Genomic DNA, 21885 nt, shown 5'->3' on the forward strand with positions numbered 1-21885 from the left:
TGCATGCCTATTGTGAAAGGTGACTGTTAAATTTTGGATTGGTCACGAGAAGTTGTTCCGGAAGACCATTCTGGGTTGATCAAGTTCTTTTTTGAGCTACCCGGCCTAGAGCTTTAGTTGGCGTTTGTCATGGTTACTCATTTCAATTGAAACCCACTTTTCCTTTTAGCCTTTTTTATTTTCTTCTCCATTCCGGGAAGCAGATGTAAACAATAAATTAGAGGCCACAGCAGGTGCTTATCCTAGACGAAAGGTACGCAGAGAGAACAGCTGTGTATGGGCTGTATTCACAGGCCATGTTCGGAGACAGAAAAGTCCCACTTCACTGCAGGACACTCTTAACAATTAAGCCGTATTCTGTCAAGAAAATGGATTTCTTCCATTCTGCTCGAACAAATTACGCCGAAAGGTGATTTCGCTGCACCTGCTAACAGGCGCATATATCAACAGGTGTGCGAACGTCGACAATCGTGGCGACAAAATATAGGGGCGCTTCAGTCACCTTTGGAATGAAATACGATAGGACTACATTTCCCATTAGCCGCAGCTTCTGGTGCAAATTTTGTGTGTGGTTGTGTCCGTCAGTTTCTTTGCAATCCTCGGTCAATCAATCGGCATGTTCTTAATGCTCGCTAGAGGAGCAGGTATCCGCTATCCTCTGAAGGTACCAACATTTAGATATATCTAAATTTTTTTCACATTTTTGATTTGAATTTTGCGCGCTCTTTGTTGAACTCAAACCCCTCATCCCCTCTCCTACTTCTCTCGACCAAGAAGGAAATTTTGTGATACCGGGCGGAACTGAGTTGCTCCGGCAGAGAACGGCAATGCTGTCTAGAATGCTGATGAGCCGATTGGCAGTTCAAATGACGTAAAAATGTCATGTAACCAATCTTGACCAATCGTGGTGGCCCATCAAGGTGGCTATTGATCACATCACATCACAATGTCGCCTCTCCTCTCTCTACCACTCAGCGAATTACGTGACACCGGGCATCAGCAGAGCTTTCGCGTCACAGCTGAAACGCCATCGCATTAATAAGGCGCGAATAGCCAGTGCTTCATGATATGATTCAGTCCGCCTACCTTCCTTCGACGTGCAGGAGAGGTTGAGGTTGTTGCAGCTTCTGGCGGGGTTAGCCTTGCGGATTCTTCTGGCAATTGCTCCACCGCAGCGACACTTAGATGCTGAATATGCAGGAATCGATATGTGACACTCCAAGACTGCGGCGACATAGCTATCAACTTCACCGAAGTTGATAGCTATGGTCAGTTTCTGTAGCATTGTTTGGAGGCACCATTTGTTTCCTGGAAGCAGGATTTCGTCATGAGGGCAACTTTGATTGTAAGGAGGCGCGTTTGTCTGCAATTTACTGATAGGGACTAGCGCACCTGCTGGATTTGCGCATCTGCTCTCCTGGGCGCAATTTGGGCATGGGCTTTCTATCGCCCAGCTGGTTCAACAATGTTCTAAGGGGGCTCCCAGTTTTAACCCAGAGTGTCCCGCTGGAAAATCTCTGCGGAGCGTTCCTCCGTTATGTCGCTTTGGGAAAGAACGTCGTGAACCGCAATTACGTCTACGAGTGGAGGTGAGGAACCTTGTTTCACCATGGCAGGTTTGTGGATTCATTTCGGGGAGCACTGGTCTAACCAGCCTTTCTACAGGCAAAATTGGCCTGGTGACGAAGTCGTGGTGCTGCAAAAGCATCTCGCCCGGCCGAAAATCCAGATGTGGCAGAAAAGGACGTCAGAGAGCGTTAAACTAAAGACGCTGACAGAACGCTCCTAAACGGGATGTCGGAGCGCGTCCCGACGATCGCAAGAAGAGGGCCATATGCAACAGTGCTGTAATGAATAAGTAAAGAGTTATGCAAGTAGAAGGATAGTACACATATGACGGCTATGCTGCATAACAAATTGCGGGCAACCCAGAATCCACAAAAGAAAGCTTGTTTGTATTATTCGGGTTTTCCGTGGGTTTACTCTCATTTTGGAGGCCATGTGTACTCTGAGTTCATTTTACTCGTACAGCTTTATCTCTTTCATTTTCCTCACAAAGCCGAGATGAAGCAACTACAGGAGAACTCGTTACTATATGAAAAATTGATGGGCTCCTGACGAAACAGCGTAAGTTCTAGTCAGCGTGCCTAAAACTCTATGAATTATATGGTTTGCGTCTTGCCGAATTGTCATTGTTTACATATGCTTACGGGCGGCAGCCACTTCTGAGGCAGGACAAAAGAGTTAAAAAAACGCTAGCAAAAAAATTATAGATTCATTTGAGCGACTATAAGAGGATTAGGCTTAATCAATCGTGAGGCGCAGTTAGAAGCAAAATTGTTTTGCGTAATACGGAATTACAGGAGAGGGAAGTTAGAAAGAGAGAGAGAGGCCGCACGCCCGCACCGAAAGGGCGCGTGGGGAGGAAATGGTCCAATGTCACCAGATGAAGGTGCTCTCAGAGAACCGCAACTTAAACTCGTTACTACACAACTTGCACTAACCCAGACACCGCATTCACAAGATTAATTATTGGCGGTCCTTTTATCTCACTCTTCAGTGCCTAAAAATGTCTTGCAAAAAACACAGACATTAAAAATTTTCTAAACTACCGAGTAAAAGAAATACGCAAGATATCACCTAAACTCAACCGGTAGTCTAAACCGTACTGAAAAAAATAAAGGGTATTCCGAAAAGCAGCGCCTAGTAGTAAGGTGGCCACACGGGCAGATGTTTAAAACGCGCGTTGTAATGATTAAAAAATGCAAGAATGAAACAGTATCTGAAGGTGCTAAGCTCAGAGCGGAGAGAAAAATAAAGGTATTCCTGTGGATTTCTACCAGCGCGTGTTCTGCGCGTGTTCCGGCTGTGGCCAGATCTGAGAAAGCTATTTTCGACTAATGGGAGTTCTCAGAGCGTGTGAGTCAGCCGGAATTAATTAGGCCCAGAGACCAGATCATTAGATATCCAAGTTCTCTGCACTCCGTATATTGCAGCGTGTGTCGCAGTCCTGTGTTGACGGTTTCACAGCTTTGGACTTGAATTTTTGGGTGCTTTGACCTGTTTTTTTACGCTAGCCTCAGTCGGTGTCTGTTTGGTCAAGTGCATCCAGAAGAGAAAAAATTTTCAAAAAAACAACTAATAACTGTATAAATTATTTGATAACTGACAGAAAAATCATACCCTCCCATCATGCTCTTTGCCGACCTTACGATTGCGAACGCGGTCCCAGAATCTGGCAACATGCTTTCAAAAACAACAAAACCTGCACTACATTGCTGTCTTGAGTGATCCTCCGTTGCGGTTAAAAGTGGTTGGAGAACTGCTGAAAAATACTTGCTCTCACACCGACACAGACTGCAGAGCATACTTAGCAATACCGAGCATTCAACGCACTCAAAAACGTTAAGTATCTGCTAAAGTTACCTGCGCGACCGTATTCAGAGCTCTAATGAATGCGGTTCCCAATTTTTTTTTTCTAAAGCGAACAAACACCTAGAAGCTTTCAAGCCACCGCTGTTGCTTAGACACGGCTGATGGGGCTATTAAGGTAGCGAATTCAGAGCAGCATTCCGACCGGTTAAATTTAGACCTCGCCAGTTTGTGCACTCTGCGCGTTCGCTCTCTGTCAGTTGCAGCTTAAACTGCTGTCCCGTGTTTCAGAAATGCGTGGAGGAGACTGCGAAAACACGAGTCTTCTTCCTCGCAAAGCATTAAGCCGTGTGTACGCCTGGTTACGCTTTCCGGGTGACTTCCGGGGCCATTTAGCTGGCGGCCTACTTTGGGCGCGGCATACCTGGGATTCGTCGCGCACGTGGTAAGGTGAATACAAGGCCCAGAAATAGTCGCCGTATATAAGCGGCTTAACTGAAAGCGTGTGGGCGGTGTTTGCTTCAAGCTTGCGCTGTTTGTGCTGCGTAAGGATTCCGGGCTTTGGTATTGCGCGTAGATATTCAGCGTCAAAGTTTGAGCTGGGTAGTGCTGCACAAAGTAGGCAACATTTCGTCGTGCAAGAAAGCCAGAGGTAAAGTTGACAGGCTCGAACCGTGCTTTTTAGTTGCGTGGATGGACCATTTCAAAGGATGGCTTTTCCCGGGTCGTGTTTTCAGTGAAAGATGAAGCCGGAATATAAACAGGACAGCGCACTTCTGGTGCTTGGCAATGATGTTTTAGACTAAGGAGTACAATAAATCGGAAAGATGAAATGTACCACACAGAAGGCATTGTCGCCGAAATTGTTTCGATTGGTACACTAGACAGCCTTTCATGAAACAATGGTGCAGCCTGAGCATTCACTATTTCTAGTTTTCAGGACCAAAATGTGACCTATATATTCTGTTTGGTGCGGATTGCGGAAGAACGCATTCACATATTAGAAGCTCGTTTATATAAACTCGTACCGCAATACACTGCTGATTGAGAGTCGCACTGATGGGTTCCTCTCAGAGCATTGATTATTTTTTCATGACGTAATCGTGCCCTTGCGCGGAGCACAGCCTGGGACTACGCGTCAACAGGCTGCAGCCTTTTAAAACGATTGCATAAAACGTCACCGCCTCCTTTGTAGGTACCCTAGAAATATAGTCTTGCTGACTTAGCCGTTTTCATTATTTAATCTCTAACTGGTCGGAAGCAAAATGTCGCAGGATGGCTACCATTGTGTAGTGTGAAATCCTGTGTCAGCTATTTGCGGTGGATATATATTCATTCTTTGCCGTTTATATCTTTCCTATAAAAAGTGACGTCACTGTGCTCGGACAAGTCACCGTGGCACGCATTCATGGCGCACTGGGTCGACGTCGTGCAAGACATCCCTTCATGTCGACTAACCAAAGTCGAAGCTGACACCTCAGGACCAAGCAACGTGCTCAGCAGCTGCTTCTGCAAAAGCCTCTTCAAGTCTCGGCCCTAATATTTGGGCACCTTACACTGCATTATCAAAAGGTAAAATTACGCAACAGGTAATGTTTGCGAGTGCTGTCGTCCCAAACTGAATTTTAGCCGTGATGGTTCTCCATTTGTCCGTGTTAACCTGGAACCAACCTGAACTTACTATTACGGGCAGGTTTTCAAGTGGTTAGCTATGAAGTGGCTGGTTATCGAGCCCCAGTTCTTCATTCCCAACGTAACTTTCTTTTATTGATATCACATCTCCGCAAAAGGAACACCGTAGTAAAATTACTGTGTCCTGAGCCTGCATAGATTGCATTACAGAGTGACTGAAAATGCCGCGTATACAGTGCTTGTCATGCACTTCCGGAAGCCCGCAGCCTCTAGATAATAAACGCGAAAATAATAGAGTTATCCTGAGCACGCTTTCAGAAAGTAGCGCAGAAGATATGTAAGCACCGAGGACACATCAATTCCTTTCATGAATCAGCATTCTAAACATCACAGCCTGCTTACGTTAGTTTTAAGGTAGAAGAGTGCGCCTAGCCATAGTCATAGACTGGGGAATCCGCCCCCGCAGTTTCTCCTTGCGGTTTGCTTTCCCGCGAGGCACCGTGCAGCAGCATACTTGCCTGGAGTGATGCGTCGTCGGCAAACCTTGGCTTGACCACGTGATCACAACGTCACCTCACCGGCGGGCTATAAAAGGGGCTGCCTGAATAAATCGTTCCTTCTTGTTGTGTCATTCCTGCGTGATGCTATACTGCAGTGGCGACGAGATAGCGCGCCGGCGCTAGGCGAACTTACGTGCGCAAGAATGAGTGCCGGGCGACCACCGGAATTCACGGATGCAGAAGGTACTGTACGTGGCCTACGTATCGTGTTCGGCTGGAGGCTTACTTCGAAGCCCATAGCATCGCGGAACCAACGAAGAAGCGAGCGCTGCTCATAGCTTCGCTCACAGACAGTGCGGTGCGAGTGGTGCAGGGGCGGTGTCATCCAAAACAAGTGAATGAGCTGAGTTACCAAGAAGTCGTCCAGCATTTGGAAGACCACTATGCTCCGCAAGTTAACGAGATCGCTGCAAGTTATGCTTTCTTCAGGTGCTCGCAAAAAGACGGGGAGTCTACCCAGGACTTCATTGCGGAAATTAGGCGGCTAGCGGAGAAGTGCAACTTCAGAACGTCACTGGAGCGCATGTTACGGGACAGAATTGTGTGCGGTGTGCAAGATGAAGACGTCCGGCGACACTTACTGACTCAACGGAAGCTTACACTAGAAGAGGCGGAAGACTTTGTTGTCTCGGCACAGAAAGCCTCCCAGAACGCCAAAAGCATGCACTCTTCAGAGCCAGGAGAGGTACATTTTGCCCGTCAAAAGAGTCGTTCATCGAAGCCGCGCCCAAGGCTGGAGAAGTGCGATACATGTGGCAGGTGTGGTGGCGAGTCGCACACCGAGGCGGAATGCAAACACCTTCACGCGGTGTGCTACCGGTGCGGCAAACGAGGACATCTGCGCCGAATGTGCCAGTCCAGCACAAGTTTCCGTCGGCACGCATCGCACCCGGGAGGCCAACGACGCCAGGGCTCCTACGCAATGGCAGCAGCAGGGGACACGAGCTCGGACGACAGCGAAGCCCTGTACACTATTGCAGCGGTTCTCCACCAAGAAGCCAGCATCCGCAAGGTTCGGCCAATTTACAAGGACATTAATTGGAATAACGTCCCTCTTACTATGCTGGTGGACACAGGATCACCCGTGAGTGTCATCTCCGTAGCGACGTTCCGGAAGTACGAGGCGCTGTGGCCGCCGTTGCGCAAATCACAGCTTAAGCTATCCTGCCTCTTGGGCGAACTTCCAGTTGTCGGACAGCTCAGTATGACGGCTACATGCGACGGGAAAGGCATTCCGGGTGCGGTCGTAGTAGTCGACAGCGTCGGACCATCTTTGTGCGGCAGAGACACAATCAAGGCATTCAACGAGGCTGGGGTGGCAATGCTGTCGCGTGTGGTCGCGAGTGTGCAACCAGTCGAGATAAAAGCTGACAGCACGGAACTGCAAGAGCTGCTCAACGAATATGCTGACGTGTTTGCTCCAGGACTCGGCGTATGCAAGGGACCACCGGTCACATTGCAGCTGAAAGAGAATGCGTGTCCAAAGTTTTTTAAGGCCCGTACGGTTCCCTACGCTTTGAGGGACAAGATGTCTGAAGCGCTGGACCAACTGGTTGCGCAAGATGTCCTGGCGCCTGTGAAAACCGCCGAATGGGCAACACCAGTGGTACCCGTTTTAAAGGGCGATGGGTCTCTCCGAGTGTGCGGAGACTTTCGTATGACAGTGAATGCAGCCACAGTGATGGAACAGTATCCGTTGCCTCGAGTGGACGACATTTTTGCTAAGCTGAATGGCGGAGAAGTATTTACGACGTTGGACTTACGCCAAGCCTACAACCAGCTACCTTTAGACGCGGATGCCAAAAAGATAGCAGTGCTGAACACTCAGAAAGGCCTCTTCTGTTTCAACCGATTACCTTTTGGCATAAGTTCTGCTCCAGCTATACTCCAGAGGCGGATGGACGCGCTGCTGGGCGATATTCCAGGAGTTCAGGTGTACCTGGATGATATTATCGCTGAAAAAAAGGACGATGCATCAAGGCTGAAGAGGGTGCTGCAACGCCTGCGGGAGTACTGTCTCCGACTGCACAAGGATAAGTGCAAATTCCGGCAAGACGAAGTCACTTTTCTCGGCCATCGGATCGACGCTAAGGGTCTGCGACCAAAGGACGATAACATCAAGGCTGTTATCGAAGCCCCAGAACCTACTTCAGTGAGTGAGCTGAAAGCTTTTCTCGGACTTGTAAATTATTACGGCAAGTTCTTGCCCAATCTGGCCACTGTGCTGGCTCCGCTGTACGCCCTCCTAGCTAAAGGGGCCAAGTGGAAGTGGAACAAGGAACAAGAAAAAGCTGTTCAGAAAGTTAAGCAGGCAATTGTGGCTTCCAAGTTCCTTGCTCATTACGACCCGGATAAGCCACTGCGGCTTGAGTGCGATGCGTCATCAGTAGGCATTGGGGCCGTTTTGTCCCACCGTGTGAACGGTGTTGACTACCCCATCGGATTCCGGTCCAGGACACTCACAAAGGCAGAGCGTAACTACTCTCAGTTAGAAAAAGAAGCACTAGCACTGGTGTTCGGCGTCGCACGGTTCAAGGACTACTTGTATGGACATCGGTTCGTGTTAGTAACCGACCACAAGCCTCTTACTGGTTTATTCAATCCAGGCAAACCAATACCACCGATGGCGGCTGCGAGAATCCAGCGCTGGGCCTTGTTCCTTGGCAACTACAGCTACACATTGCAGTACCGCAAGGGCAGCGAGAATTCTAATGCAGACGCCCTCAGTCGCTTGCCATTGCCGGTTACGGAGCCGCGGGATGTCGCTCCCGACGAGTACGTTTTGTATGCCCAGTGTCTTGAGGAAACGGCGGTCGGCGCCCGGGAGGTTGAACAAATGACAAACCGAGACGCCACTCTTCAACAGGTCAAAAGGTGGATTGCCGACGGATGGCCTCCGTATCTACCGCAGGATCTTGAGCATCTCCGGGCGTACTTCAACAGAAGAACAGAGCTTACCGTGAGCCACAATTTGGTGTACTGGGGACATCGCATTGTTCTACCTATGGCGGCGGCAAAGCGTTTGTTGGGGCTGCTCCATGAGACGCACCCTGGTATGACGTCCATGAAAAGCACGGCGAGAACGCTGTTTTGGTACCCGGGTCTGGATTCTGACATAGAGCGACTGGTGAAATCATGCTCTATTTGTGCACAGGCCGCTGCGATGCAACCGGCACAGATACCTTTGGTGTGGCCAGCAACCGGGGAAAGATGGAGCAGACTACACGCAGATTTCGCAGGCCCAATGGACGGACATATGGTATTGGTCGTCGTAGACTCTGAAACAAAATGGATAGAAGCAATTCCAATGAAAATTGCCACATCGCAAACAACGGTGGACGCACTACGGTCAATATTTGCACGCTTCGGCCTTCCAAAAACCTTCGTTTCAGATAACGGTCCACAATTTGTGGGCGCCGTTTTTCGCGAGTTTCTGGCACGAAACAACGTAAAGCAACTCACAACAGCCCCTTATCACCCACAATCGAATGGTTTAGCCGAAAGAGCTGTGCGCACGCTCAAGGAAGGGCTAAAGAAAAACCCTGGAAAAGACCTGGAAATGCGTATAGCTCGGTTTTTGTTCCGATATCGCCGAACGCCTGTTAAGCATGGCAAGTCGCCCGCAGAACACTTATTCGGCTACCAGATAAGAACAAAGATGGATTGCATCACGCCCGGTGAGAAGTCGGCAGAAAGCCAGCGAAGAGTAGGTGCGACTAAATTGGATGTGGGAGAACCGGTCTGGATGCGCAGTTTCGGAGCAGGTCGCAGGTGGATTCCAGGAGTAGTGCATGGTCAACAGGGCTCCAGGATAGTCTCCGTTGACTCGGAGCAAGGTCTTCAGCGGCGGCACTTGGACCAACTGAGACGTCGGACTGAATCAGAAGACAGAGCCCCTGGAGAAGTTGGCAAGCGGGAACCTGCGGACGACGCTCCGACCACGTCGCAAGATAGCCCAGAAGCATCCGGGACGGAAACTGGCCCGCCTGGTTTGCGAAGATCAACCAGACAGCGACGGCCACCTGTCGTCGGCAAACCTTGGCTTGACCACGTGATCACAACGTCACCTCACCGGCGGGCTATAAAAGGGGCTGCCTGAATAAATCGTTCCTTCTTGTTGTGTCATTCCTGCGTGATGCTATACTGCATGGAGGAGGGGCACATTCCCTTGCTATTTACCTTAACTAGCAAGAGAGGCCACCAGCGTCGCAGCGCGAGAGACTGCTTGGAGCTCGCGCTCGGGATAGGGGAGGAGGCTCTTCGGATGGGATTGTCGGTGCGAGCAGACATTTCGCACGCGGCTCCGCTCTTCGCCACCTGGGCGGGGAAGCGGCGGGAATACTGGCTCCCGCATCTCGTCACGTCCGGCCTACGGAGTATCGCTTGCCCTAGCGTGGGCCAACATTCACTCGTAACCTTGCTGGTGAGTCGGACGGCCTTGATTCATTAGCGAATTTTGTGTTTAGCTGGCGTTATTGTTGCTGTAGCAATAAATGCCTGTTTGTGTGAGCCAAAGTGTCGTTCCGTTGTTGCGTCAGAGGAAGGCCCGCCGTGGTCGGCGAACGCTTGGTAGCGTACGCGACGACGGGGTGGGGTCCGGGGGGTTTTGAACTGTGTCAGCCGCGAATAAGTTGGGAGAAAGTATTTATCTTCCCAAAAAAAAACCCTACAAGACAAATCTCAAATCGTGTTTGTTTGTAAACCCAACGGTAAACCTAACATAGAGCGCAGAACCAGCACCATTGCCACGTCCAGATGCCTGACACCACGCGGCTTGAGGCTTCTTAACACCTTTCTGGATGCGCAGGTTCCACCCGTGCTCTTCGCAACCAAGAAATTCGACGCGTCTCCGCAAAGTAAAGCCACAAATGACAGCATGGCTGTTGAAAGTTTTTACTCCACAAAGGTTTCACTCTAGAGCAATCATTTCACATTCTCCATTTTTCAACATATTTTGTCACATTGTCAAAATAATTGTTTAGCTTGGCAATTGTCGTTTGAATGCCATGTTAATAGCAATATCCGGCCTTCTACCTAAACAACGACAGGAATCTTCTTGCGATCTTTTTGCTGGCGAATAGCTTTCCGGTGTGATGTTTCTTCAGATCAATAAAACGAGTGAAAATAACTGGGTGACCGGTCGGCGCTTGCGGGCCAGGCTTCCAGATAATCTTGCCGGATGCGAGATGGTGACGTGCGCCTTATGAATGCAGGCGCTCTTATCAAGCAGGCCGATGCCACTTGTGAGTAGTTCCTTTAGTTTTCTTTAAATTCCCTACAGTCACTATGACAAGCTTTCGCAATATGTTGAATGTTCATTATTTTAACTGTAGGCATAAAGCTTGAGTTTAAGAAAAACACCTCATTGTAACCACCTTTTCGACCTAATTCCACCTTCGATTTTGAAATGAATATCACCAGTGAGAAGAGACGGACTCCCTTCTCTTTTTTAATGGAAACCACTCTTCCTTCCGTGTATTTACTGCGCGCTTCCCAATATCGTGTTGATTCTTAATACCACCGTAAAAGTACAGAAGTGAAGGTAACAGAGGGGCTAGTTATGGCATACATGACGGAAGTCAACAGCCACCGAAACCAAGTAGCAAAAGGGAAGATCTGTATTTAATTTGTAGTTTTTTATTAACGGTCGATTATAAAAGCTGAAGAGAAAACAACCTCATGCTGTTGTTGGGATCCGTACCCACCACCTCCGAAATTTTGCTTCCGATGCTCTACCAACTAGGTTATGGCGTCGGCTGTCGAACGGCTGCTTTCGGAACAGGGTGTCTTGCTGGGCGAGTTCGTTTGACATTCTGAGCACTGAATTGATGGCAGACGACGGACGAAGGGAGGACGAGACACACAGTGTGCTGAACTTAGCAAGTTGCCTGACCATAGTGACTCCGGGGCAGACTGTCTAGGTTCAATGGCGAACTTGGGACCGCGCTGAATCAGGCGCTGTATTTCTTCGGGGCAGTCGCTGATGCCTCCTATCAGATGCACTTGTTTGGAAGAGCAGTCAATGGACGCTAATGCCAAAAGGAAAAGCGGCAACTTCAAACCAAGTGCATCTGATTGGAGGCGTCAGCGACTGCCCCAAATAAATACAGCGCTGCTTCAGCGCTGTCCCAAGTTCGCCATTGAACCTAGAGAGTCTGCCACAAAGTTACTGACTATGGTCAGGCAAGTTGCTCATTTCAGCGCATGGCGTGTCTCGTCCTCCCTTCGTCCGTCGGCTTCAGTGTTCAGAATGCTTTCGAGGTATTCATGTGTACTTTAAGCGAAGCATGACAGTTTTGACAAGCGCCACTCTCGCCCATAGCGGCGGACGTGGTGCGTCCTGTATTACCGCGAGTGCCGCGCAGGAACGTGGTCGAACGGTGAGGGCGAGAACCCCCTTATGCTACCTATGACATCAAGGCTGCCAGATAAGAGGCCCGCGTTAAACAGCACAGTTTAGACTGTGAATGGCCGGTGGTGGTAAACCTTTTGCGAGCATGAAGGGAGCTTTTCACTAATCGCACCCTAAATTTAGGGGAAGTCTGTGTCAATGCAAATATTTGAAAGGTGTGCTAACGGGTTACGTGCGGGTGGAGTGGCGTAAAACGGAAAGAGGAAAGAAGCTCGACGTTCGAATTATTTGTTGCCAACATCTCGATAAGCTTTATAACTCATCGGCTGGCGCGCTGTGTATTCCTACTTTCCGGACAAGCAGAGAGGGACACCTTGAATAGTGCCTCCAATAATCAACACATGATACACTTCGCTTCAATGGCATAATGATGATTATATTTTTTATGGCGCAGAGTTAGCTTTGGCCAAAAAGCGCCATGCGCCAAGAATTTTTCGTTTACACGAGGTGTAGCAAACGCCCCTTTTCCCAAGCAATTCACAACAGATAACCAGAGCACGAGGCAAGGGCAAGGTTTGTGCCCATTGTATCATCGGTGAGAACCCAGCACCACTGGGAATCGAACTCTGCACTTGCCACATGGCAGGCAGATGGTCAAACCACTATAACACATTGCTCCGGTGCCACTCCAAGGGCAGGCCACCGTAGTCGTTCACTTATCTTTGTACAGTACTGATCTGCTGCGATGCATCGATCGCCGGCTACCACTCCAGTTTTCTTTTCTTGTCATTGGTTGCGCCCACCTCCTCCTCGATCTTGCAGGCGTTGTGTTTGAAGTCATATATTCGAGCAGCTCCACGGTTGAAATAAGCCAATAACAGAAGAAGAAACTTTAATAATGCTCCAAAAAGCTTCTTGGTTAGAGCAGTGCGGTTGGTGCGGACTTTCTTTTTAAGTCTAGGGCACCCATGGAGTCATCCTCTGCACAGGCACGGTCTGCAAAGACGAGCTTGTCCTCTAAGGTAAGGCTGGTCAAAGCTGCCGCCCACTGCTCCAATGTGAGACTTTTATGATGCGGCGTTGCCTGGTTTCGTTGCCAGGCTCACGTGGTGTAATGCAGCCCAGTCCTCTCCTCGCAATGTGGGCATCTGTGCCTAAAGGCAGTGAGATAAAGGCACTAAAAGGTTCTTGTCTGAGGCTAGCGCCAGCGTGTCCCCTGCTTTTTGGGGAGCTTAGAAAATTGCTTGTATAATTTACCGTCTTTTCTGTACTTGATCTGTGTCCCTCTCCCAAAGGCAGCTTTAAGGTACCAGCAAGTCTTTAGGACAGTTAGGCGAAATCTGGTATGAATAGCATCGCCATATGTATAGCATTTTGCACCCGAAATCTCTCAAATTCGCCCTCTGGCAGAACTGCATATGATCAACTAGGCCCCTGTCTGTATGGACATACTTACAGCCGTGTTCTTTTTAGTGCCATCAAATTATACTTTCAAGCTCGGTCTGCCTTATATAATTGCTCAATGAAGGTAGCAGGTAAAGTTACGAGCCTAATACTCAGCGAAAGGTGCAGCAGTATTAATCTCTGCATCCTGCATTCGGTGCCTCTTGGGAGTGAATGTGTTTCGATGGTGAATAAGAACAAAATAAAAGGATTCATATGTAGTGCAATAAACATATTTCTGCTAAGAGAATAAAAATACTAGCCCCAAAAATCAACGCCTTTATCAACGGTGATATAGTGATCTTGACACGAGGTGTAGATGAGGAAGCCAAGAATCTTGAAATCATTCGGTGGTTGCAAGGTCGAGACCAGAAGCTGGACTCGGCCGCAAAGAGACGGCACCACTTCGACCGTGTGCTTCATTATACACGAATACCAGCCTTAATGTCTCACAACAAACGGCTGCCCTTTGCATTTTCGTAGTTGTTGTTTTCCGTTTTTCCTGTCCTTGTTTTCTGGCACTGAATGGCGGCCGCAAACAAAAGCGGCTTTTCCGGCATCAAGCGGCTCCTGAAAACATTGGTCGGGTGGGCCGACACCCAGAGATAAATGTGGCGATAAGACTGCCGCTACAGCAACCACTATTACAAAGAAAACCATAGAGAGAACAGAACCGCGCATAACAGCATAAATTACTGGTGATAACGAAGGCGTGTAATCTCTCTGAAGGGTGTGAACGAAGAAAGCAGAAGAGATGGTAATTGAATACACACAGAACGAACCACTGAGCTCTCTGCGATAACGGAATTCGCCACTGGCAGCAAGCAGTCGTGAGAAGGCTGGATTGAGGGACAGCCGAATGAAAGTGCGGGATTTGAATTCATTTGGAAGTTATTTTTTTTTATGCTGCTTAGAAAAGAAGGACATGAGCCGACAGGAAATTCCTTTTTTTATCTGTGCCTCTGTGCTGGGCAGAGGTGAAGTGAGCGGAAGAGGAAGGATTTTTCAGGCATTTGTGTTGGCACCATTATGAATTGATAGCACGCAACAACAATTATTATCAAAAACCCACAAATCTGTGTGGCTGTGATTATTGCTTAAGCCGAATAAAATCTGGTACTTTTGCTCTTGCCGTGTTTATTTGTTTAGCATTTATGTCTGGAGCCCGCTCGTGTGTTGTTTCTGTTACGAGGTTTTATGTATACGCTTGAGAGTTTAGAAAGAGGAAGACGTCTTTATTAAGATGGCGATGCGTTGCACTTCATGAATATTCATCAAGAAAATAGCGGCTGTTACAGAGTGCTGACACAAAGCAATTTGCAGTCGGATGCATCTTACTATTAAGAAAACTACTTTGCACTTACACATTCAAATGTGCAAAATCTCAACGTCCAGGTTAGAGTGTATAAGTCCATGTAGTACCTAGAGGCATTGTTATTTCCCAAGCATATTCTCGCCTTTCACATCCTGACGGTATTGTGAATTGGCAGCGTGTGCTTGAAACTTTGGCACAATTTACTAACAGCTTTAATCTCTTGATATCGTGCAATCTATTGTTTTCTCAAGTGCGAAGCTTCTTGAAACTTAATTGGTTTTCTTTGGTGGCCATCATATGGCTGCACTAAGGTGGATGCGAGTAAGTACTGCCTAATCATCTTGAAAGCAATAATGTACGCACTCTATGTACTCATTCAAATGAATAATGGAATCCTCAGGTTAGTTCCAAAGTCATCCTGTTTAGATTTTGTCACCAGAAGTGTTTTTCGATCTCTGCCACCACCTCCACTGCTATTGAAGCCTCCCGAACATGAAGGCTTTCCCTCGGGATTTCATACATGCATTGTGAAGAAGGGTAGATATCTCTCAAGTTGACATCTGTGCCTTATATTAAAGCTCGCTTTCCACTTGCGCTAGCCGAGCTGCGCCCCCTAGTGGTAGTTATATTGTACAAGAGAATACTATTATTTTCCTGCTGTAAAACGGAGAGATTTTTTTTCGTCCTGGTGATAGTTTTCGGCTGCTTTAGTCTTTTTATGCTGAAATATTTGCACGCAATTTCTAAGCGGTAATAATTAGAGAGTTGGATAGCATACATGTATTGGGGCCCCCAGAAAATTTATTGTGTCGAAAAGCGCATGCGCAGAACCAATGGCAGTCTTGAATGTTGTTTTATGCTTGGAGAACGCTAGCCGCGAAGCTTTTCTGGACATTCATTAGAAATAGCGCACCCACGCCTTGCGTCCCGCTGCATGGCGGCGCTCAGCTAAGCGCACGCTGCTGGCCTAAGCACCAATTCATAGCTGCCAGCGCTGCACTTGATCTCACGTTCAAGGGAAACGAAAGGAGCACGGAGCTTGTGCTTCGTCTGGAGATGCGCGCAGCACAAAACTTTGGCGAAAATATGCGCCTAATTTTCAAATTGCTTCCAGATTTATAGAGCTGCTCAATTGAACAAGTACGCGTCCTTTGATTTTAATGAAGACAAGACGTTAAAAAGTGTGGCAGGTTCCAGCACGTAAACAATTAAGCCCTAAAGGAAGCACAAAGAATCGATATTGCGTTACAACGTTGGATTTTTTGCATGATACTTCTAATTATTTGTGTGGAAACAAAACAAAAAGCAATTACGTTTGTCGGAGTTTACTGCATGTGTGAAACAAGCCAGGAAAGAGAAGAGGCTTTCGTTCTCTACTGCGTTCTTATCGTTTACTACACGCGAATTTATTGGTACAGGAATGTAACCAGCCATATCAACATTTGTATGTGTTTGTTTTGACTTGCAGCGTTTATTTTCTTGCCCTTAGTAACCCTGTAATAAATGGGGCCAATCGTACCGCCTTTGCATGAAAAAAACCTGCATTCTAAGAGTCACAATGGTGTGCACATCGGCTTCATAGAGACACGCAATTTTCACGGTGCCCCCAAACATAGCATTTCCTTGATTTAAATTTAACTGTTTAGGCACATAAACTCTCCATGAAAGAAAAGAATAGAGTCAGGTTCATTTGTCTAGACGTTCACACCGGTATGAGTACAACTAACCATGCGCTAAGGACAGCAGTCACCCTTGGCTGTTGTCAAATTGCACCGACTCAGGTATATATGGTCATAAAAGATTTCAAAGCGATAACTACTGATTCATGGTCTGGAGTTCTCTGTCAAAGTATACATTGCACTATGGTTCCACTGGTGACTAGTAAGCACCGGTACGACTGCACCCAATCAGTGCCTAACCAAAGCAGCTCCTCATGGCTGGCGAGTGACCACACTGTTTGATTACACAATTTTTTTATTCAGCCTGAACTTAGACGTCAGGAGAGGTCGAAAAATGGGATATCGTAATTTTTGTCAGTACCATCTCCTCGCAATGGCATCCGGATAGGAGCATATTCGAATAATCTTGCGTTGCACTGTGGTAAAGGTAAATCCAAAAATTGCTGCCCGTTGCTTGATTGCGGAACCTCCGTCCTTGGGCATAGTGATGAGAGGTGTCCTAAGTTTATTCAGACATATGATTGCAGAGAATGAATGATCATGTACGGCCATCTGGGAGGTGACACTGCAAGGCGGTGAAAATATTAATTCTCTAATTAATCCTGCGTTATTAAACTGTACCTGCCCGTTTTTTATTAGTTTTTAGGTTTTGTTTATTGGTTTTTGAGTCATTCTTGGCGGCGTATATCCCTTTTTTTTAAAGAGCCAGGCACTTATTAAAAAGGTTTTCAGGCACAAAGCTGACTGTTGCGACACAATATTGCCAGTGTTCACAGACATCAAAAAGCGGGTGAATAATTTTAACTAACAAGCTCATTAACTAATTTTTGTTAATTAACTTTTTCTTGTTTACGAATAGGCACCTATTTTTATTGGTAATTTTGCAGCTGGCATTTATTAATCGTCATATCATTTTTTACAATTGGAAAAGCGCAATGACCTCTGGCCCTGTGGCTCAACAAATTTCGGCTGTCTCTCTCCAAAAGACGCGCGCTTTCGGAACGCCTGCACTCAAAAAGACACACCCATAGCGCTCGTCGCTCCACGGCGCCAATTTCATGGGCCCTTCTGTTTCCCGAGAAGGGCTGGAGCAGTGAGCAGCATGGAAACTTGCGATTCACCGCCACATGCAGCGCAGCCCTCTTTTTGAGTCACTTTTGCCGCTGTATCCCTTGCCTCGTCCTTCTTAGCGCTGGCCGTGCTCCTCTTCACAAAGCTGCCACGAGCAGTTCTGATTACACTGAGCGAGGCGAACGCGTGGTACTAAGCGCCCGCCGTCATACAATTCGCCCGGCGGCGGCGTCCGTTTGTGCCGTAAGAGTGCCAGCGCCATCCATCGCTAGGATTCACAACTGTTTTAGTGCGACACGTGTATTTCCACGGGTGGTGCCCTGCCATAAACAGCTAGCGCTGTAAACGAAAAATGGAGGCAGAAAGATCACCAGCATTGTTGTATAAGTGGCTATCCTACAAATGCCAAAGGTAAAAGAGTCATGGCCATAGTCTGGAAGCCTGCATTTAGCACAGCTTTCCTAAACCTTTCATTGCATTCAGACCGTGAAGAGTTTCAGTTCCATCTCTTGGGCTCAAGTTTCTGCCACCAGGTAGTAATTTATAGTGGCAAAAACACTATTCCGATGAGTAAACCACGATAAAGATCTTCCGACGTTTGCGGGTTTGTGCCAAGTGAAACAAGCAAATAAATATCAATTAAATAAATATACGTGACTGGGATTCGAACCTTTGGCGGCGCAGAATATATCAAATTCGCTGGAACCTGCGTGAGAGCACTAGGTTTTCTACACAGGCGAACGCGCCTAGTGTTAAACTGCAACACACTCTCGCACTGTGCCTTGCACATCGTAGTTTTCATCAAATTCTATCTGAGCCGCGAAGACACAGGCAGAGAATCCTGTCTTCATCATCGCCATTATTTCATCGTCAAAAATCGGGCAATAAGGTTCTGTCATATTTTTTTGCTATTTTAGAGGTGTTACGCTTTTTTTTTCTCGCTCATTGAGCAAATATAGTCTGCCTTACGACGCCAGTTAAGTAAGGCAAAGGATTGGTCCAAATGAAGCTGCTTATTAAAACCAAGTGTACTACAATGACTATGCTAGGAAATAACGGACACAAAGACAAGGGACTAGGATATAGCGCGCCACGCAGCTAGAAAAAATTACCCTACCACCAGCTAACATGTGCAAAACTGGCTAATTTCTACCCGATCACGTTGGTTGTTATAAACAAGGAGTTGTGAAGAGGAAGCGCGTCCTTGATATTTAAAGTACAGTCAGTGCCACATGAATTACCGTCTACCTATTCCAATAAAAGACTACTTCAGGTGGCATGGTTGAGTACATAAAAAAGAATACAAATAACAGGCTGTTAGCATAGGGTCGCCAAACGTTTACTGCACAAGCTTCTCTATTCCAAAAGAAAATAGCGCAGAAATATGGCGCCTAATTTCCTGCGAAGGTGTCCTTTAGAGGTGAAGAAAACGGAGTGCCCGAACCGCCCGCCGCGATGGGTCAGTGGTTAGGGCGCCTGGCTACTGGGCTGAAGTACCCGGGTTCTATCGGGACTGCGGCGGCCGTGTTTCGACGGAGACGAAACGCAAGTGTGCCTGTGTTCTGTACGATACCAGTGCTCATTAAAGACACCCAGGTGGTCAAAATTATTCCAGAGCCCCCCACTGCGGCACGTCTTTCTCTCTTTTTCCTTCACTCCGGCCTTCCTCCCTTCCATTACGGCGCGGTTCGGGTGTCCACCGAGATATGTCAAACAATTACTGAGCTATTCCATTTCCTCAAAAACCAATTTTTATAAGCTGTAAAGAAAGTCTAACGAGGATCACCACGAAAAAAAAAACGACAGCTAGCGGCTTGCAGAGCTCAAACCAGCGCTGCGACCAGCCGATTGAACGATTTGGGCCGTGTTTCCCAGCCTGCGTCTGAAGGCTGTCTGAGAACTCCACCGCGAGCAGCGGAATGCTTTCTTTGCCGAGCGCGAGGCGGCGCTGCTACCGATTCGTTCGCCGAGCTTCCCCACTCTCACTACGTGTCTCTACAGCCTGGTCTCACTACGGTTTTGGCGGCTGAAGATCAATACGCCGCGGCGCTGGCAGTGCCCTCCTGGCCCTGGGGCTCCACAGTCCGACCGAAGCCGCGGGCGCCTCGAAGTGGGCGAAGAGAAGTCTGCGCGCTCACACGGAGACGGGACGCTTTCCCGGCTTCGGGCACGTGGTCTCGCACTGTGGCCGGCACGCCAGCCTAGCAGGGGTCAATCTGTTACCCGCACTCGTTGTTCATCAGAGATTTTTATTCCGTGCGGTTCGTATTCGAACGTTCTTGCCTCACCGGAGGCAAGTGAAGCAGTGGTACAGCGGTGGGATGTTTGTAGTCGTCGTCGGTGTCCCTGGCTGCACGACAAACTGCCAGCAGTTCTACGTCAGCGTGTGAACGGTGTGAACCAGGCCGTCATCGCTCTTCACTGCGTGGAGTGTCTTGTGGTTATTTCTCTGGCCGTGGAGCACCTCCAGGTTTTTCTTCTTATGCGCATTCGGTCTAGTTGTGCAGTGGTACAGGCTTTAATTTGATGAGAAGAGCCAGATTTCTTGGTGTTTACTGAGCCTGCTGGAGTCCAGGAAAATACTTAAATTTCATGCTAGGTAACAACTCTTCTGTAAACAGAACAGCGATTTACGTGTCAAGTTCCCAGAGAACTGGCAACATTCCTTTATCTTCGATAGAACGCGCCAAAATTGGTTGTATACTGCTCGTGTCAGAACGGCACTGACAGATTTGTTGGAATATACACGATTCATCTCCCAGCCAAGAAAATGTGCAAACGTTTGGAACATTAAGTTTGTAAATCATCAGCACAGCTAATGTAGTGTTATAGTAGCATGGCAAGCACTTACACATGCTGACAGGTATTATTCCTTGCTAAGTTTGAGATAGCACCTAAGGAAGCTAAATAAGGGGACAAATTCTGACATGTCCAAATTTTAGGTTTTGAAACGATCTCGACGAAAGTAGAAAAAGGGAACTAACGACTGCGTTAAAGAAGGGCTTAAAGGTTTGAAAGTTAGCCTGCTTCTCACTTCAAATACAGGTCGTTTTGTGCATATCTCGCGGCTTGAATTTGCGGGACTGAATAGAGCGTGTGAACGCTGCCTGAAGTTTTTTGAAAGCGATCATATCATCTTCAACAATTGCGAACACAGACATTGATGAGCGAATGGAGTTAACAAAAGCTTCCATATTTTGAACAAAGAGTTGTCGTTCTCCTATGATTCTTGCCCCTAGAAAGAACGAATGAGCTTCAAGTAATCAGCTTTTCTTTTAAACCTAATACCTTGCGGAAAAATATTCTTTCAGTACTTTGTTTAAACCCCTGGCCTTAGCGAGCCAAAATCTTTCTTTGGGCCACCCGCCTATCAAACACCTGAGATTGGGACGCTTTAAAAGCTCACTCGCTTATACGCGTAGATTTTGCTACTCAGTGATGCTGAACACTGTGTGAGACAGTGAACGGCAAAATTACGCTTTGGAAGTGCGCCGCCGTAAATACCTGCCTTTTGCGTGCCACCGATAGAAAAATGTGCTTGCTTGTTTAGTTCCGCTTATCACCTATTCCGAACACACTTCCAGCAAATGCTGAATTTTTTCAACTGGGGTATGCAATAGCTGTCAGCCTCTAAAATACATTTATCATAATCCTGCCTATAACAGAAACCTTGGGGACGAAGGCTGTAGGAATGCTTTGAAACCTTCGCGTCGTTTATGGCGTTTGCAAATTTGTATAAGCAGCACTGCTGGTAAATACCGTGCAATTTATTATTCTGAAATGGGTAAAATTAACACTTGGGCGTTTAATGAAAATTGAAGTGGTAATAAGAGTCGCTTTGACCAGGAGCGTAAAATGAACCAGATTCTGATACCTAGAGACGTAACGTCACTTGGCTAGGCGTCATCCATTTTGCACATGCTTTTTAGCCACATTGCACATTTAAAGAACTGGTCGCGCAAACAACCGCAGAAAACCCTTTTTTGCTCACCAACACAAGCTTACCATCTGTGGTGTTCATTCCCTGGTGACTTTGGGACGCTTCGAACAATAAACCAACAACCTCAGTGTAAAGACTGTGCTTCTGCAGGAGACCGCATCCTTCACTCTCTTCGCAAATAGTTTGCTATCAACTTTCACTCAGTGCCAGCCACTCGTGATGCTTATTGAATTTCTACGAAGGTGGGAACCCCTTCATGAAGTTTCGTACCAAAGTTTTCATCCGGAACTGCGAGATAAACGTGTCCTAGCATCGTAATTTGCCTCACAAAGAACAAAGGTGCCCCAATATGCGGCTTCCACAGCGCTGCGGATTTAACCACGCGGAGCTGGTCGTCAGAGTTTTCGGTAAGTGCACTTTTTAAACATTAAAAATAGATGCAGAAAAAAATTAGTTCAGAGATCTTTTCAGCCATTTTGTGCTTGGGTAGCCAAAATGTAGGAGCCAGTCAATGAGCCATG

The 21885-nt window shown here is 47.5% G+C and overlaps 1 protein-coding gene across 1 annotated transcript in view; it reads left to right on the forward strand.

Moving 5' to 3' along the window:
• Positions 1 to 19437: 19437 nt before the first annotated feature.
• The window catches only part of LOC144130428 (cell adhesion molecule Dscam1-like), a 207113-nt gene continuing 204665 nt past the window's right edge, over positions 19438 to 21885 (forward strand). The window contains exon 1 of the mRNA XM_077664349.1: positions 19438 to 21771. Coding sequence (XP_077520475.1) covers positions 21714 to 21771 — 58 coding nt within the window. The 5' untranslated portion in view covers positions 19438 to 21713. The remainder of the gene's footprint in view (positions 21772 to 21885) is intronic.

The sequence above is a fragment of the Amblyomma americanum genome, chromosome 4, assembly GCF_052857255.1.
Source record: "Amblyomma americanum isolate KBUSLIRL-KWMA chromosome 4, ASM5285725v1, whole genome shotgun sequence".
In the NCBI taxonomy this organism is placed as follows: Eukaryota; Metazoa; Arthropoda; class Arachnida; order Ixodida; family Ixodidae; genus Amblyomma; species Amblyomma americanum.